At 39.2% G+C, this 17,750-nt stretch overlaps 1 protein-coding gene across 10 annotated transcripts in view; it reads right to left on the bottom strand.

Moving 5' to 3' along the window:
• The window catches only part of LOC132407657 (tenascin-like), a 167,039-nt gene that overhangs the window by 14,624 nt on the left and 134,665 nt on the right, over positions 1-17,750 (bottom strand). For all 10 annotated transcript variants that reach the window (XM_059994459.1, XM_059994458.1, XM_059994462.1 and 7 more), the window contains 3 exons: positions 16,338-16,468; positions 1,069-1,204; positions 367-518 (listed from right to left, as the gene is read on the bottom strand). In XM_059994459.1, the coding sequence (XP_059850442.1) occupies positions 367-518; positions 1,069-1,204; positions 16,338-16,468 (419 nt within the window). The remainder of the gene's footprint in view (positions 1-366; positions 519-1,068; positions 1,205-16,337; positions 16,469-17,750) is intronic.

Genomic DNA, 17,750 nt, shown 5'->3' with positions numbered 1-17,750 from the left:
GCATCTGCACGCCGAGTCCCAGTTTCCTACATCTGGTCCATAGCCTTTAAAGCCCCTCCCCTCCTCAACTTCTTAAATGTTGCAACTGTGCCCGTCCCAGCCACTTCCTCTGGCAGCCCAGGCCAAGTACTCACTACCCCCTGTGTAAAGGCGCTGTCGGGAGTATAGACTGGCTGGTCTACACGGTCTGTGCAGACTCAGTGGCCTGCAGGGTCTGTTTCTGCGGAAGGAGAGACAGCTGCTCTTTCAGATCCAATAAAGAGAGTTGAGCAGATTAGTCTCGACAGTGGGGGAGGACTCTGGTGGAACAAGGATGATCTCTCCGGCTGACGTTTTGCTTCCAGGGTCTTCTGAGGCAGTACTCACCATCCAGCCGCCTCCATCTGTGGTCATGTCGCAGAACACCTGAAGCGGCTGAGAGCGGTTGCCGTTCATGAAAATGGTCTGGAGCCCTGAGCTGGTCTCTTCGTTCAGCAAGGTCTGAGAACAATCCTTGGGGAATGGGTACAGTAAGCCAACTACAAAAAGAAGGGGGAGGCAGAGGGTAGTGTCAGTAATCCCGGAGTACTACTAAATAGGAAATAGAAGTCATACAACAAGGTCAGGATATAGTTACAGCATATAGGTATTTCAATTAATTATTGTGCATCTGTAGCTGTGTGTGTTTGAGTACACGTTGTTGTTAAAGTTCAATGGTATGATTTAATGTCAGAGAAAGTATATAGTATACATCCTGAAATCCTTACTCTCCACAGACATCCACGAAACAGAGAGAAAAAACCCCACTGGATGAACGGCAGAAAAACGTTAGAACCCCAAAGATCCCCTCCCCTCCCACTCACAAGAAGCATTAACCCTTCGCCCTCCTCCTCCCCCAACTTGTTCCCCCAAAATCATCAGCGCCCCCCCCCCCGCCATCAAGCCCCCAAAGACCATGATATGTAGACATTTTATTGTGAAATAGATCGGAGAGTTTGAACTAAAATGAGAAAGGTCATTTGCCTCTACCTCCTATGGTAAATATCCAGTCATTAACTGGAGTGCTTGATCATGTCCTCCTCCTCTTACCGGTTGTGAAGCTCGTCTCTATGATGCTGCTCCTTTCTGAGCTTTTGTAGGCTTGTAGCTTCACACTGTATCTTGTCGATGGCTCCAGTTGAATCAGGCTGTATGACCTTTGTGTAGCTCCAAAATACTCCACTTTCTGTTGAAGTAAAAAGCTTAGTGAAAGCAAGGAATTCTTGTAAGTGCAGAGGAGAATTGTGTGACATTTATAACTTAGGTGAGGTGTAACAATAATGGATCCAACAAACCCTCACATTTGCCATCAGTTCTAAAGGGAGGATAGCTGGAACCTCTGAAGGCCCAGTCTGTTAAACCAAAGCCTCACAGGCCCTCAGTTTCCTGGTGATCACAGACTGAAATCATGTCCACTCTTTCGCTCTGGTAGTTGTCCCACTAGACTGCATGGGACCACCTTCCACGGCTGAATCCTCAATCAGCTGTAAGGACACAAATGCCTCCACTGGCAGACCCTCTCCAAGTCACTCAAGCAACCTCCTTTGGAAATACAATGTCAGTTCCTCATCATCACTGGGTTGAGATCCTGGAACACCATCATCAGAATAACTACAAGCAGTCCCTTCTCAAAGACATTAGGGATGGGCCATTAACACTGGCTGAACCAGTAACGAGCAATTCCCAGAAACTAATGACTAAATAAACAAAATTGGCACAAGAACAAAATCATGTAAAGGAAAACTTGGAAGGACCATTTATGTTAGTATAAAGACGATTCAAAGTGATGAAGGTCAGCATTAATTTTATTGCTGTGAAGTCAAATTTAACAGTTAAGAACTAGAATGACAGAAAAGGAATAACTGGGGTAATTTGGATCAAGACTCAGCCCATGTGAAGTGTTAACATAGCCAGGGTGGGAAGGTGGTTTATTTCAGAATTTTTATTTTTTTAATTTTATATTGGAGACTAAGATCCTGATGATGAGAATTCTGCTTAATAGCTTCACTGGTCCAACTGAAATGTTGTGCATTTTGACAGCTTGTGAAAGGTTGAGTGAGCTAGGACTTTTCTTTGGAGCAATGGAGCATGACAAGAGACTTTTGTTTTATTGAGAAACAAAGCGGAAATGGAAGGAAATGGACCCTACCAGCTCTTTGAGCCATGCTGCCCAGAAATCCCCTGATCACTGGGCAATTTACAATGAGCAAGTAACGTACCAACCAGTATATCTTTGGACTGTGAGAGGAAACCAGAACACTCAGAGGAAAATCATGCTGAAAGGTCTGAAGGTAGGTAAGTTAGCTGGACCAAATTGATTACAGCCCAGGGTTCTGAAAGAAGTGGCTGAAGAGATTGTGGAGGCATTAGCAATGATCATTTACTAGATTCTGGACTGGTTCCAGAGGACTGGAAATTTGCAAATGTCACTCCACTCTTTAAGAAGGGAGGGAGGCAGAAGAAAGGAGATTGTAAGCCAGTAAGCCTGACTCCAGCGGTTGGGAAGATGATGGAATCCAATACTAAGGATGAGGTTTCAGTGTACTTGGAGATGCATGATAAAGTAGGCTGCCGGTGACTAGTGATGGCCTGCAGGGGTCAGTATTGGGACCACTTCGTTACACGTTATAAGTCAAAATTTGGATGATGGAGTTAATACTTTGTGGGTAAGTTTGCAGATGATTCAATGATGGATGGAGGGACATGTAGTGTTGGGGAAGTAAGGGGTCTGCTGAAGGTCTTAGATAGATTACGAGACTGCGTGAACAACTGGCAGATGGAATACAGTGTAAGGAAGTGTGCGCTCATGCACTTTGGTAAAAGAAATAAAAGCATAGACTATTTTCTAAATGTGGAAAAATGCAGAAATCTGAGATGCAAAGGGACTTGGGAGCCCTTGTGCAGATTCCCTAAAGGTTACCTTGCGAGTTGCGTTGCTAAGGCCCTGGTAAGGCCTCACCCAGAGTTTTGTGAGGAGATTTGAGCCCCTTATCTGAGAAAAGATGTGCTGGCATTCAAGAGGAGGTTCAGGAGAATGATAGCAGGAATGTATGAGGAGCATTTGATGGTCTGGGACTGTACTTGCTGGAGTCGAGAAGGTAACTCCCTCAATCTTATGAATTCCTGTGAGTAAATGCACAGAGCCATCAATCATTCTCAGAATCATTCCTATGAACCTCCTCCAAAACCTTTCCAATGTCAGCACACCCTTTCTTAGATAAGGGAGCTCAAAACTGCTCACAATACTCCAAGTGAGGCCTTACTAGTGCTTCATAAAGCCTCAGCATTGAATCCTTGCTTTTATATTTTAGTCCTCTCAAAATGAATGATAACATTGCATTTGCCTGCCTCACCATTGACTCAACCTGCAAATTAACCTTTTAGAGGAATTCTGCACAAATATTCCCAAGTCCCATTGCACCTTGGAGTTTTGAATTTTTTTCTCCATTTCGGAAATAGTCTACAGTTTTATTTCTTCTACCAAAGTGCATGACCATACACTTCCTGACACTGTATTCCATCTGCTAATACTTTTCCCATTCTCCTAACTCATAGCCTCCTTGCTTCCTCAAAACTACTTGCACCTCCAACGATCTTCATATCATCTGCAAACTTGGCCACAAAGTAATCAATTCCAACATCCAAATCATTGACATAACATAAAAAGAAGTGGTCCCAACAAAGAACCCTATGGAACACCATGAGTCTGCACCAGCAGCCTACCAGAAAAGGCTTCCTTTATTCCCATTCTTTTCCTCCAGCTGATCAGACAATGCTCTATCCAAGCTGGTATCTTTCCTGTAATGCCATGGGCTCTTAACTTGTTAAGCAGATCTTGTCAAAGATCTTCTGAGGAGTTTCAAGATGGCGACGTAAACACCTGCCTTTTAGGCGCTCTTCATTTTTTAAACTATAATCACCCTTTAATCAAATCTTTTCATCTTTATTACATGGGTTGATACTTACGATTTATTTCTTTTCTAAAATAATACTTGATTTAATCTTTCCAAACTTAAAATGTCTGCACCTAAGAAATCGTCTAAAGAGCCTCTATCTATTGAGGCAATTTCTAATCTTCTGGATACTAAACTGGATACTAAACTTGCAAGTTTGGAAAGTAAAATGACAAGTCGGGAAAATAAGCTTACTGCGAAAAAGTCTGGGCTCAAAGAAGCCGTTAGATCGTTTGATACCAAGTTACAATCGCAGGCAGCAGATATTGAACAACATGAAGAAAAGTTCGCAGCTCTTGATAAGTTAACTTGTGAAAAAATACGTACAATCGAAACACTGGAGAAGAAGGTACTGTCGACTGCTAAAACAGTAGAGCATTATAAGTTTAAAATCACCGATCTTGAAAACCGATCTCGCAGACAGAATTTGCGAATCATCCGGCTTCCCGAAAATGTTGAATCTGGTAACTTAACTGAATTTTTCTCTAACCTATTATGGGAAGTTTTTGGCGCTGATGTTTTGAAAGCTAAACCTACTATTGATCGTGCCCACAGAGTTTCGAGATTTTCGATCTCGAGAGACAAGCCACGAGCTGTGATTGTTCGCCTCCATTATCCTCGGGAGAAAGAACTTTTAATCCGACTAGCTCGTCAGAAAGGTATGATTTCTTACAGAAGCAACACGTTTCGTATTGTTGAAGATTATTCATTTGAAGTAATGAAAGCAAGAATCGCTTTTAAACCAGTGATGGCAGGGATTCATTCGATTGGATTTAAACAAGCTTTAAGAAACCCAGCGAATCTCAGAGTTACGTTGAGTGACGACACTCAGCGCTTTTTTATTACTCTGGAAGATGCGAAGAAATTTGTCGAAGAACATCGATCTTCCAGCATAAGCTGAACTATGTGTTATGTTGAAGAATTTTTGGAGAGAAGATGCCATTTTGTTTTGGGCCTTAACTTATGAAGCTGTGTTATAGCTTTTTACTTTGGTCTGTAGACCCGGTTTTTTTTTATTATCATGGTTTATAGATGCTCTTTTAATTTTACTATAATGTCTTTTTTCTTAATTAAGTTTTTTCTGAATTGGATATACATGTTTATATTTTGTAATAATGATTTCTTTTTTTAAGATGTCGTTTCTTCTTCCCATAAGACTTTGCTTTCCGTAAGCATTCATTTGTTTTCTTGTATTTGAGAATGGGACGAATGTTTTGGATTTTTGGACCCTTTTTTTATATTGTAGTGATTATTGAATCCTTTTTTAATTCTATTTTGATAACCTTTTTTTTAAACTTTTTTTAATAGATTGGTGAATTTACATTTATATTTTGTAATATGGCTTTTTCAAAATGTCGTTTCTTTTTCCCATAAGTCTTTGCTTTTGAAACGTCAGTTTTTTGTATTTGAATATGGATTTTTTTAAAGGCATATTACACTGTTTCAAACTTTAATGTTTATCCTTTTTTAATTAATGATCTTTTACTTTATTATATTACTTTTTTTTTCATTTTGATTGATATATATTCTTTTTCTTTGCAACCCTGTACTTAAATCTGGGTGGTTTATAATCTCTTTTTATCTTTTCATGGAGTTGCCATCTTGAAATGGGGGTAATATTAGTATTAGTTTGTGCGCCTGCCGCTTGGCTTTTTTTTTAGGGGTTGGGGGAGGGGGTAGGGATCTTTTTTCACGATTTTGCTTTTTATTTTTTTGCTTTTAGTTTATGGGCCAACTTTAAATTATTAATATTGTTGAGGTGTCATGTTCTCCGGTTGCTCCTGAATCATTTTTTCTTCTTCCTGAATTATGGGTTATGTGTCTTTTTAACCTTTTATGATATACACAATCAATATTGGCATGATGGATAAGTCTATTAATTTTATCTCTTGGAATACTAATGGTTTAAATCATCCGATTAAACGTAAAAAAATATTTAAAGTATTCCATAGACTGAATGCTAATATTATCTTTGCACAGGAGACCCATATTAGGAGGGAGGATAATTAATGCTTTTTTAGGTTCTGGAAGGCTCAACAATTTCACTCGAATTGTACCGCCAAAATTAGGGGTGTGTCTATTTTTATAGACCCCTCAATTTCGTTTACACATCATGAAATTATTTCTGACCCACAGGGCAGATTTTTGTTGATTACTGGTTCACTTTTTAATTGAAAAGTGGTTCTAGTTAATATTTATGCTCCAAACTTTGACTGCCCTGAATTTTTTAAACGTTTATTTACTTCCCTTCCTAATCTAAATGAATATATGTTGATAATGGGTGGAGATTTTAATTGTTGTTTGAATCCTTTGATGGATAGATCTAAACCTATTCGAACTCTTCCGAATAGATCAGCCTTACTTATTAATTCTTTTATGGTTGATTCGGGAATTACTGAAATATGGCGGTTTTTGAACCCTAAAGATAAAGAATTTTCATTTTTTTCACATGTATATCATAGTTATTCTAGAATTGATTATTTCCTTATTGATCATCATTTATTAACAGATGTTACTGATTGTAAATATGATTCTATTGCCATTTCGGATCATGCACCTTTGAAGTTATCTATCAAGATTTCAGACTCTTCCATTAATACTAGATCTTGGAGACTCAACACTACTTTGCTTCAAGATCCAGAATTTATTACCTTCATAAAACAACAAATTGACTTATTTTTTTCAACAAACTATACCGAAGAGATTGACAGAGGAATACTTTGGGACTCCTTCAAGGCCTTTATCCGTGGACACATTATCTCATACTCCGTTGGTAAAAGAAAACAAAGATATTTAGATATAGCTTTATTGGTGGATAAAATTAAAGAAATTGATAAGATTTATTCTGTTACTCCTACCAAAGAACTTTATAAGAAGAGAGCTGAGCTTCAAATGGAACATAGCTTATTATTATCAATTGAGAATCAATTAATTAAGACCAGGGCTCAATTTTATATTCATAGTGATCGAACTGGTAAATTGTTAGCTAACCAATTAAAAGCTGTTTCGACTAGGCGACAAATTATTAAAATTCATAAACAAGATGGTAATCTGACTACTGATCATAAAGAAATTAATAATACTTTTCAAGATTTTTATAAATCTTTATATCAATCAGAATTTGATGGTGATCTGTCCATGATGGATAATTTTTTTAACAATTTAAATATTCCCAAACTGACAGATGAAGATCAAAGTGTGTTTGATGCTCCTATTTCTATGGCCAAAGTAGGAGAGGCTATCTCATCAATGAATTCAGGGAAAGCTCCTGGTCCTGATGGTTATATTATAGAATTTTTAAAAACTTTTTCTTCTTTGCTTTCCCCTTGGTTATGTGAAATCTTTAATGATGCATTTACTAAGAAGAGATTACCCCAGTCTTTTTATGAAGCTACTATCTCTCTAATTCTTAAAAAAGATAAAGATCCTACTTTATGTGCATCTTATCACCCTATATCGCTATTAAATGTAGACTCTAAGATTCTTACAAAAATTTTAGCTATTAGGTTAGAAAAAGTATTATCACAGATTATTTCAGAAGACCAAACCGGTTTTATTAGGAATTGGTATTCCTTTTTTAATGTTAGAAAATTGATTAATATAATTTATACTTCTTCACCCACAACCTCAGAATGTGTTATCTCATTAGATGCTGAAAAAGCTTTTGATAGAGTTGAATGGACATACTTACTTAATGCCTTGAAAAATTTTAATTTTAGTTCTAATTTTATATCATGGATTAAATTAATATATTATAAACCTGTTGCTTCTGTTCTTACAAATAATTATAGATCCTCTTTTTTTCAATTAACTCGTGGTATGAGACAAGGTTGTCCCTTAAGTCCTTTATTACTTAATATCGCATTAGAACCTTTAGCCATTGCTATTCGTGAATCTCCTAATATTTTTGGTATTACCCGTAATGAGAAGTTATACAAGTTATCACTTTATGCTGATGACTTGTTGTTATATATTTCTGATCCTGATAGGTCTATTCCTGCTATTCTATCCTTGTTGGTTCAATTTGGTAGTTTATCTGGTTATAAACTAAATTTGGATAAGAGTGAAATATTTCCTTTAAATGCGCAAACTTTATTGAATGACAGGATATCATTTAAAGTTGTTACTGATAACTTTATTTACTTAGGTATAAAAATTACTAAGAAGTATAAAGATTTATTCAGATTGAATTTTTTACCCATGCTTCATCAAATTCAACAACTTACTAGTAGATGGTCTCCTTTATCTTTATCATTAGTTGGTTGGATTAATGTTATTAAAATGATGATTTTACTGAAATTTTTATATTTATTTCAAGCCTTACCAACTTTTATTCCTAAATCTTTCTTCGATAACATTGATTCAAAAATTTCCTCATTTGTGTGGCAAAATAAAAATCCCAGGTTAAGTAAAAGACAGTTACAGAAATCTAAAAAAGATGGTGGTTTAGCTTTACCTAACTTTAGATTTTATTATTGGGCGAATAATATTCAAAACTTAATATATTGGAAACTAGATTTGGATTCACCATTGTGCCCACAGTGGGTAAATTTAGAATGTAATGTTGCACAAGGATATTCTTTATTCTCTGTTTTTGGTTCTTCTCTTCCTGTTGATTTAGTTAAGCTCAATAAACAGATATCCAATCCTATTGTCAAACATACAATACGAACTTGGTTTCAGTTTCGTAAGTTTTTTACTCTGAAAAACTTTGTTCATTAGCCCTATCTTACTTAACTTCTTTTTTAAACCTTCTTTAACAGATCAAGCTTTTAGCATATGGAAAAGGAAAGGTATAATATGTTTTTGTGATCTCTTTTTTGAAGGTAGTTTGATGTCTTTTGACCAACTGTCCAACAAATTTAATTTACCTAAATCTAATTTTTTCAGATATTTACAAATTAGAAATTTTTTATATAAAGTTTTACCATCCTTTCCCAATTCAACTTTGACAGATTTTTCAGACATGATTTTTACCCTGAATCCTTGTCAGAAAGGATTAGTGGTTCTTATTTTTAATAGGGTTATGAAGATACAACCAGAAATATCAGGTAGAATGAAACAAGAGTGGGAAAAAGAACTTCAATATTATATATCAACAGAAAAATGGGAAAAAATTTTACAAATGGTTAATTCTTCTTCTATATGTGCTAAACATGCTTTAATACAATTTAAGGTCGTACATAGAGCTCATCTGTCTAAAGATAAACTTGCTCGATTTTATTCTCATATTAACCCTCAATGTGACAGGTGTCATTCAGATGTGGCCTCATTGACCCGCATGTTTTGGTCATGTCCCACTTTACATAACTATTGGAAGGACATATTTGCTACCATTTCCTCAATTTGGAATATTGATTTAGAACCTCATTTTATTACTGCAATTTTTGGTATACCAAATGAGGATGGTAGTCGACTTTCCCCTTCAATTAGACGAATGATCGCCTTTGTAACATTAATGGCCAGAAGGTCTATATTACAAAAATGGAAAGAAGTAAACCCTCCTACCACATTTCAGTGGTTTTCTCAAACTATCTCTTTGAGTTTAGAAAAAAATAGAATTACTATTTTCGATTCATCAATTAAATTTGAAGAAACTTGGGGACCGTTCATTCGACACTTTCATATGAATTAATTTGGCCTCTTCCGGACCTTTTCTCTTTTTATTCTTGTTCTGGTATGGAGTTCCGGAGTTTTTGACACTATCATACTCATATAAACTGGTATTATTGCCCATGTTAGTTTAGGTTTATTTTTTTTTAATTTACATTTTTTCGTGCATTTTTACATTTTTTTTTCTTTTGATGACTATTTTTATTCCTTTTCATGTTCAATCAAAATAGGTTTGATTGTTTATTGTAAGTTTTTTTTGGCTGATATTTAATAAGATATTGTTATCCTATTATAAATTTACCTTCAAATCTAGTGCACTTATAACCTATTTATATTATGTTATGTTTCTCTTTATATATGAAATTCAATAAAAAGATTGGAAAAGAAAGAAAGGATTTCGAATAAGGTTTTTCCTTCAACTGCAAAAAAAAATCTTCTGAAAAGCCAAGTACACAGCATCCACCGATTCTCCTTTGTCTATCCTGTTTGTTATTTCTTGAAAGAATTCCAACAGATTTGTCAGGCAAGATTTTCCTTAAGAAAACCATGCAGACTATGACCATGTGCCTCCAATTTCCCCGAAATCACATCCATAATAAATCAACTCCAACACCTTCCCAGCCACTGAGGTTAGACTAGCTGGCCTATAACTTCCTTTCTTCTGCTTCTCTCCCTTCTTGAAAAGTGGAATGGTGTTTGCAATTTTCCAGCCTTCTAGGACCCTCCCTGATTCTAGTGATTCTTGAAAGATCATTACTAATGCCTCCACAATCTCTTCAGCCATCCCTTTCAGAACCCTGGGCTGTAGGCCATCTGGTCCATGCGATTTACTGCATCTATGCACCTTCAGATCTTTCAGTTTCCTAAGCACTTTCTCTCTGGTAATGGCAACTTCAGTCACATCTGTTCCCCGACACTCTCGAACTTCTGGCACACTGCTAGTGACTTCCACAGTGATGCAAAATACTTATTCAGTTCATCTGCCATTTCCCTGTCCTCCCCTCCTCCATTACTACCTCTCCAGCATCATTTACCAGTGGTCTGATATCCACTCTCACCTCATTTACTCTTTAAATATCTGAATAAACTTTTGTTATTATCTAATGTTATTTGATAGCTTACCTTTGAATTCCATCTTTTCCTTCATATTACTTTCTTAGTTGCCTTCTGTTGGTTTTTAAAAGCTTCCCAATTCTCTAACTTCCCACTAATTAATGTTTTATTATGTGCCCTCTCTCTGGCCTTTACGCTGGCTTTGACTTCCCTTGTCAGCCATGATTGCATCATCCTGCCTTTAGAATACATCTTTTGGATGTATCTATCCTGCACCTTCCGAATTGCTTCCAGAAATTCCAATCATTGCTGTTCTGTCATCAATCCTGATACTGTCGCTTTCCAATCCCCTTTGGCCAGCTCCTCTTTCATGTCTCTGTAATTCCCTTTACTCCACTGTAATACTGATACAGCTGACTTTCTCCCTCTCAAATTGCAAGTATCATATCATGATCACTGTTCCCTAAAGGTTCCTATACCTTCAGCTCTCTAATCAATTCTGGTTCTTTTCACAACACATAATCCAGAATAGCTGATCTCCTGGTGGGCTCAACCATGAGCTGCTCTGTAAAACCAACTTGTAGGCATTCTACAAGTTCCCTCTCTTGGAATCTAGCATCAACCTGATTTTCCCCTCTCTACCTGCATATTGAATTCCCCATGACTATCATAACATGCTCTTCTGGCATGCCTTTTCTATCTGCTGTTGTAATTTGCACCCCACATCCTGGCTACACTTTGGAGGCCTGAATACAACTCCCATTGGGGTTGTTTTACCCACGCAGTTTCTTACCTCTACCCACAAATACTCAACACCTTCTGACCCTATGTCACCTCTTTCTAATGATTTGATTTCATTTTTTACCAACAGAGTCATCCCACCCCTTCTGCCTTCCTGCCTGTCATTTTGATACAATCTATATCTTAGGACGTTAAACTCCCAGCTATAAACTTCTATCAGCTAGGACTTAGTGATGCCCACAACATCATCCCTGGCAATCATTAATTGTGCTACAAGTTACTCTGTGTACTGAGTGCATTCAACTGTAACACCTTCAGTCCTTCACCAACCTTTTCTATTTTGTCCCCCTTTTACATTGCAACTCATCCCATTGACTGCAATTTGCTCTATCATCAGCCTGTCCTTGCTAGCCGTCTCACTACTCCTAGCCTCCATCTGTAAACTAACTACTCCATCCTCAGTCCTTTAAGTTCCTCCACGTACATTTAGGATGATGTCAGGAATTATAGAAAAGATGTCAACAAAATAGACAAAGTACAGAGGAGATTTACTAGAATGTTACCTGGGTTTCAGCACCTAAGTTACAGAGAAAGGTTGAACAAGTTAGGTCTTTATTCTTTGGAGCGTAGAAGGTTGAGGGGGGACTTGATAGAGGTATTTAAAATTATGAGGGGGATAGATAGAGCTGACGTGGATAGGCTTTTTCCATTGAGAGTAGGGGAGATTCAAACAAGAAGACATGAGTTGAGAGTTAAGGGGCAGAAGTTTAGGGGTAACACGAGGGGGAACTTCTTTACTCAGAGACTGGTAGCTGTGTGGAATGAGCTTCCGGTAGAAGTGGTAGAGGCAGGTTCGATATTGTCATTTAAGGTAAAATTGGATAAGGTATATGGACAGGAAAGGAATGGAGGGTTATGGGCTGAGTGCGGGCCAGTGGGACTAGGTGAGAGTAAGCGCTCGGCACGGACTAGAAGGCCTGTTTCCGTGCTGTAATTGTTATATGGTTACATGTCACCGAGGATCTCATGTGGTCTATATATACCAGCTATGTGGTGAAAAGAGCACAACATTGCTTCTTTCACCTCAGATGGTTGCAGATGTTTGGCATGAGACCCCAAACCCTAAGAACTTTCTACAGGGGCACAATTGAGAGCATCCTGACTGGCTGCATCACTGCCTGATATGGAAACTGTACTTCCCTCAATCGCAGGACTCTGCAGAGAATGGTGCGGACAGCCCAGCGCATCTGTAGATGTTAACTTCCCAACATTCAAGATATTTACACAGACAGGTGGATAAAGAGAGTCTGAAGGATCACTGGAGACCCGAGTCATCCCAACCACAAACTATTCCAGCTGTTACCATCCAGGAAACGGTACCGCAGCATAAAAGTCAGGACCAACAGGCTCCGGGACAGCTTCTTCCACCAGACTATCAGCTTAATTAGTTCTTGCTGACACAATTGTATTTCTATGGTATATTGACTATCCTGTTGTACATACTATTTATTACAGATTACCATAAATTTCACATCGCACATTTAGATGGTGATGTAACATAAAGATTTTTACTATTGAGCAGGGTGTAGGAAACAAAGTCAATTCAATTCAAATCCGGTTCCCATCCCCTGTCATATTAGTTTAAACCCTTTCAAACAGCTCTGGAAAACCTGCCTTAAGGAGTTCGGTCCTCCTTGAGTTGGCGTGTAACCCATCCCTTTTGTACAGGTTGTACCTTCCCCAGAAGGGATCCCGGTATCCAGAAATCCCAACCCCTGCCCCCCTGCACCAGTTCCTGAGCCTCACCATTATCTGTCAAATGCTCTTGCACTTACCCCCACTGGCATGTGGCACAGGCAACAATCCAGAGATAATTACCCCAGTGATTCTGCTTTTCAACTTTCTACCTAGCTCCCTAAAGCTCCCTTTAGCATCTCCTTGCCTCTCCGACCTATGTCATTGGTACCAATATTTATCAAGACCTCTCTGGCTGCTCACCCTCCCCCTTAAAAATGTAGTCCCCTTAAAAATGGATGTCCCTAACCTTGGCGGCCAAGAAGCAAAATACCACCCGGGTGTTTGCGTCACGTCCGCAGAATCTCATCTCAATTTCTTTAACTATGGAATCATCTATCACTCTGCAGTACCCTTCACCTCTCTTTTCTTCTGACCCACAGCGCCAGAGACCCAGTCACTGCACCTCCTGTCTATCATTTCCTCAATCTCCTGTACAAGCTGAAGGTCATCGAGCTGCAGCTCCAGTTCTTTAACGCTCTTGGAGAAGCTGCAGCTCTGTGCACTGTGCTGGTATGGTTACCTGGGAGGGTGTACAGTAAGTCTTACAGAGTTCCCACATCTTACACAAAAAACTTAACTGCCCCAGGAGTTATTCTCTCTGCTCTCACTACACTCAAACAGATGAGGAATGAAAAAGAAACATCAGATACTTAGCTTGCCCAAGAAAGTCAAAGTCAAAGTCTCCCCCACTCTAACACTGGCCCACTCACTCAATAGCTGCTCTGCTTGTCCTGTCTTATTTTTATTCACCCTTGCTAATGAATCATTCACTGATTGGCCACAGTTCAATCTCCAAAAACTGCTGCAAAGCATTGCTTTTTTAAATCTGTGTGATGTCACCTCTTCTCAGGCTCCTGTTCACTGATAGGCCGTAGATGAAACTCAGGAAAATGCCCTGAAATTCTGATTTTTTAAAAATCTTCAATTGGCAAAAGGGGTGGGGGGGGATCTCATTGAAATATATCAAATTTTGAAAGGTCTAGGCAAAGTGGATTTGGAGAGAGTGTTTCTTGTGGTGGGAAAGTCTAGGACCAAAGGGTACAGCTTCAGAATAGAGGAGCGTCGAATAAAACAGAGATGAGAAGGAATTTTTTTAGCCAGAGGGTGAGGAGTCTGTGGAATTCATTGCTATGGATGGCTATGGAGACGAAGTCATTATATTTAACTCAGAGGTTGATAGGTTCTTGATTAGTCAGAGCATCAAAGGTTATGGGGAGAAGGCAGGAGAATGTGGTTGAGGAATAATAAAATAGCAGACTTGATGGGCTGAGTGGCCTAATTATTAAGCTGATTATTGACTTCGGGAGCAGGTATCTGGAGACTCGTGAGCCAGTCCTCACTGCGGGATTAGAGGTGGAGAGGGTCAGTGACTTTAAATTCCACAATATTATCATTTTCAGAGGATCTGTCCTGGGCCCAGCACGTAAATGTCATTGCAAAGAAAGTACAACAGCACCTGTACTTTTATAGAAGCTTGTGGAGATTCAGCACGTCATCTAAAGCTTTGACAAACTTCTAGAGATACGTGGTGGAAAGTATATTGACTGGTTGCATCACAGCCTGGTGCAGAAACACCGATGCCTTTGAATGGAAAAGCCTACAAAAAGTAGTAGATATGGCCCAGTCTATCACGAGAAAAGAGCACCCCACAATTGAACACATCCACATGCCGCATGCTGACAGAAGGGAGCATTCGTTATCAAGTGCTCTCTCCACCCAGGCAGGCTCGCTTCTCACAACTACCATCAGGAAGAAGGTACTGGAGCCTCAGGACCTACGCCACCATGTTCAGGAACAGTTATTACCCCTCAACCATCAGGCCCTTGAACCAAAGGGGATAACTTCACTCACACAATGACAGACCATTTCCCACATCCTATGGACTCACTTTCAAGGACACTTCATCTTGTGTTCTCGATATTTATTGCTTATTAATTTATTATTATTATTTTCTTTCTTGTTATACTCATACAGTTTGTTGTCTTTGCATATTGGTTGTTCATGCATCCTATTGGGTGTTGCCTTCATTGAGTCTATTATGTTTCTTGTATTTTACTGTGAATTCCCACTGGAAAATGAATCTCAAGATTGCATATAGTGACATATATATTTTTTGATAAATTTACTTTGAACCCTGGACTTTGAGGTTGTCAAAAAATGCAGCAGGGAATACAACATTTAGAAATAAAGGGGATAGATTTTAACACAGACAAGCGTGTAGTTAAGCATTTTGTGGGAAGTTAAGTTATCAAAGGAAAGTTTACAGTAAATACACACAAAATGCTGTTGGAACGCAGCAGGCCAGGCAGCATCTGCAGGGAGAAGCGCTGTCGACGTTTCGGGCCGAGACCCTTCCACAGTAAATGGCAGGATCTTTAGTAGCATTGATGTATAGAGGGATCTTGGAGTGCAAATCCATAGCTCCCTTACAGTGGCCACAGAAGTAGATAGGATGGTATGGAAAGCATATGGCCTGCCCGCTTTCATCAGTTGGGACACTGAATATTGGGATGTCACGTGGCAGCTCTATTAAACTTTGTTTTGGCCACATTTGCAGTATTGAGTACAGTTTTAGTTGCCCCGTTATAGAAAGGATGTGGAGGCTTTGGAGAGAGTGCAGAAGAGGTTAACCAAGATGTTGCCTACACTGGAGAGAGTTAGCTACAAGGAGAGGTTGGACAAATGAGAATAGTTTTCTCTGGAGTATCAGGGGCTGAGGGGAAATCTGAGAGAATGAGAGTCAAAGCCTTTATCCTCGGGTAGAAATGTCAAATACTAGAGGGCATAGGTTTAATGAGAAAGGGAGAGTTTAAAAGAGATTTATTTAAAAGATTTATACATGTGATTGGTAGGTACCTGGAATGTGCTGCTAAGAGAGGTGGTAGCAACATTGAACAGGGATTTATACAAACACATGAACAAGCAGGGAATAGAGGCTATGTAGGCAAATGGGATCAGTTAGATTGGCAACATAGTCAGTGCAGATATGATGGGTCAGAGTGCCTGTTCCTGAGCTGTGTTGTTCCATGTTCAAAAGCCAGCCCTTTTCCTATCAGAGTTCAGTTAGGCTCAGTTCATATCTGCACGCAATCAAGAGTTCTGAAGGATGGGAATGTCACTGCTAGTATTCCACTTGGTTGTTTCTCGCTACAAGGGACTTACCTGTGTTTTGCCATCTTCGTCTTCGATCGTCAGAATGTAGCCACTGATATGAGCTCCGGGAGGCTTCCATGAAATGAGGGCATCATTCATTGTAATGTCATTCACTCTTAAATCGCTGGGTGAATCAATGGCTTCAGGGAAAGAATGAAAACAGATGACCATTAATGAGAACAGTTGATTGCATTTAAATCCTTTTTAACGGAAAACGATCCTTTTAAAATAACAATGAAATAATGTCTAAGAAATTGAAATCTTTTATATCCAAGAAAGCTTTTAGTACACTGTTTAACATTGTTTAAACTACTGACATCAAAGTTTCCCTAAGTAGTCATCCATGTCTTTGGTGTGTTTCCTCCAGTAAGATTTATTAGGAATCTTATTTGTCATAACTTTCTGGTGTTCTTGGATGTAATTTCATTTTGAGTCTCCTGCACACACTCCAGACAACTTTTCTGTTTGTTGAGAAATGCTCTGCAGAGTACTGTGTAAGGACTGAATTTCATAACAGTGAATGAAAAAAATGGTGAAGGAAGCTGGTGCCAACTATGGATAGGGGAATCAAGGGATATGGGGACAAGGCAGGAACCGGGTATTGATAGTAGATGATCAGCCATGATCTCAGAATGGCGGTGCAGGCTCAAAGGGCCGAATGGTCTACTTCTGCACCTACTGTTTATTGTCTATTGTCAACTATCTGATGAGCAAGGCGAATGGAAGTATCTGTGGCAGAACAAGGTCAATGAGAGATGTACTCTACAGCCCAGCCAGTTCACTGAAGTCCTTCAGGGAATGGAAGTTTCTCCTGCTCCTGGTCTGGCTGGCACCTGATTTTTGTACTTAATTATATTCTGACTCTCAATGAGTGCATTCAGGAGAACTTGAGTTGGACCCCAAATGCAAATTTGCCGGTGCTCACCAAACACAGACCACCCCGTGCTTCGATTTGTCATGGTCCCTTCTGGCAATCACCCACCAGGCTATTTACCTCAGGAATTGGGCCTCAATCCCTTCGTTTGGTTCCAATCATTCCCAGGTTCCGCTAGCTACAAACGCCTGCTTTCCAACAGCAAATGCAAGATAAAGACCCTAGGATCACGACAAGGAGCTGCCAGTTTGATGGTCGACTCTGGTGTGAGCACCTCATTTCAAGGTTCTTAGGATTACCGGTTCTAAGTCTAGGTTCGCTTCTGGATACCGACTCCATGCTCGCTACGTTAATAACGCCTCCCAACTGCCTCCACACCCTTGTTCTGCACTTGGGTTTGTCCACCGCCATGCTCGTGTAACACTCTCACCAAATGCAAACCTCCCAGTCTCTCCCTCACTAAACAGAAACGTCCCAGTCTTCCCCCCCCCCCACCAAATACAGACTGCCCTGTGTCTCCCTTACCAAATACAGACCACTTTAAGACT

The sequence above is a fragment of the Hypanus sabinus genome, chromosome 18, assembly GCF_030144855.1.
Source record: "Hypanus sabinus isolate sHypSab1 chromosome 18, sHypSab1.hap1, whole genome shotgun sequence".
NCBI classification, from domain to species: Eukaryota; Metazoa; Chordata; class Chondrichthyes; order Myliobatiformes; family Dasyatidae; genus Hypanus; species Hypanus sabinus.
The sequence above is the reverse complement of the archived record's forward strand: the minus strand, read 5'-3'. Positions and strand labels throughout refer to the sequence as shown.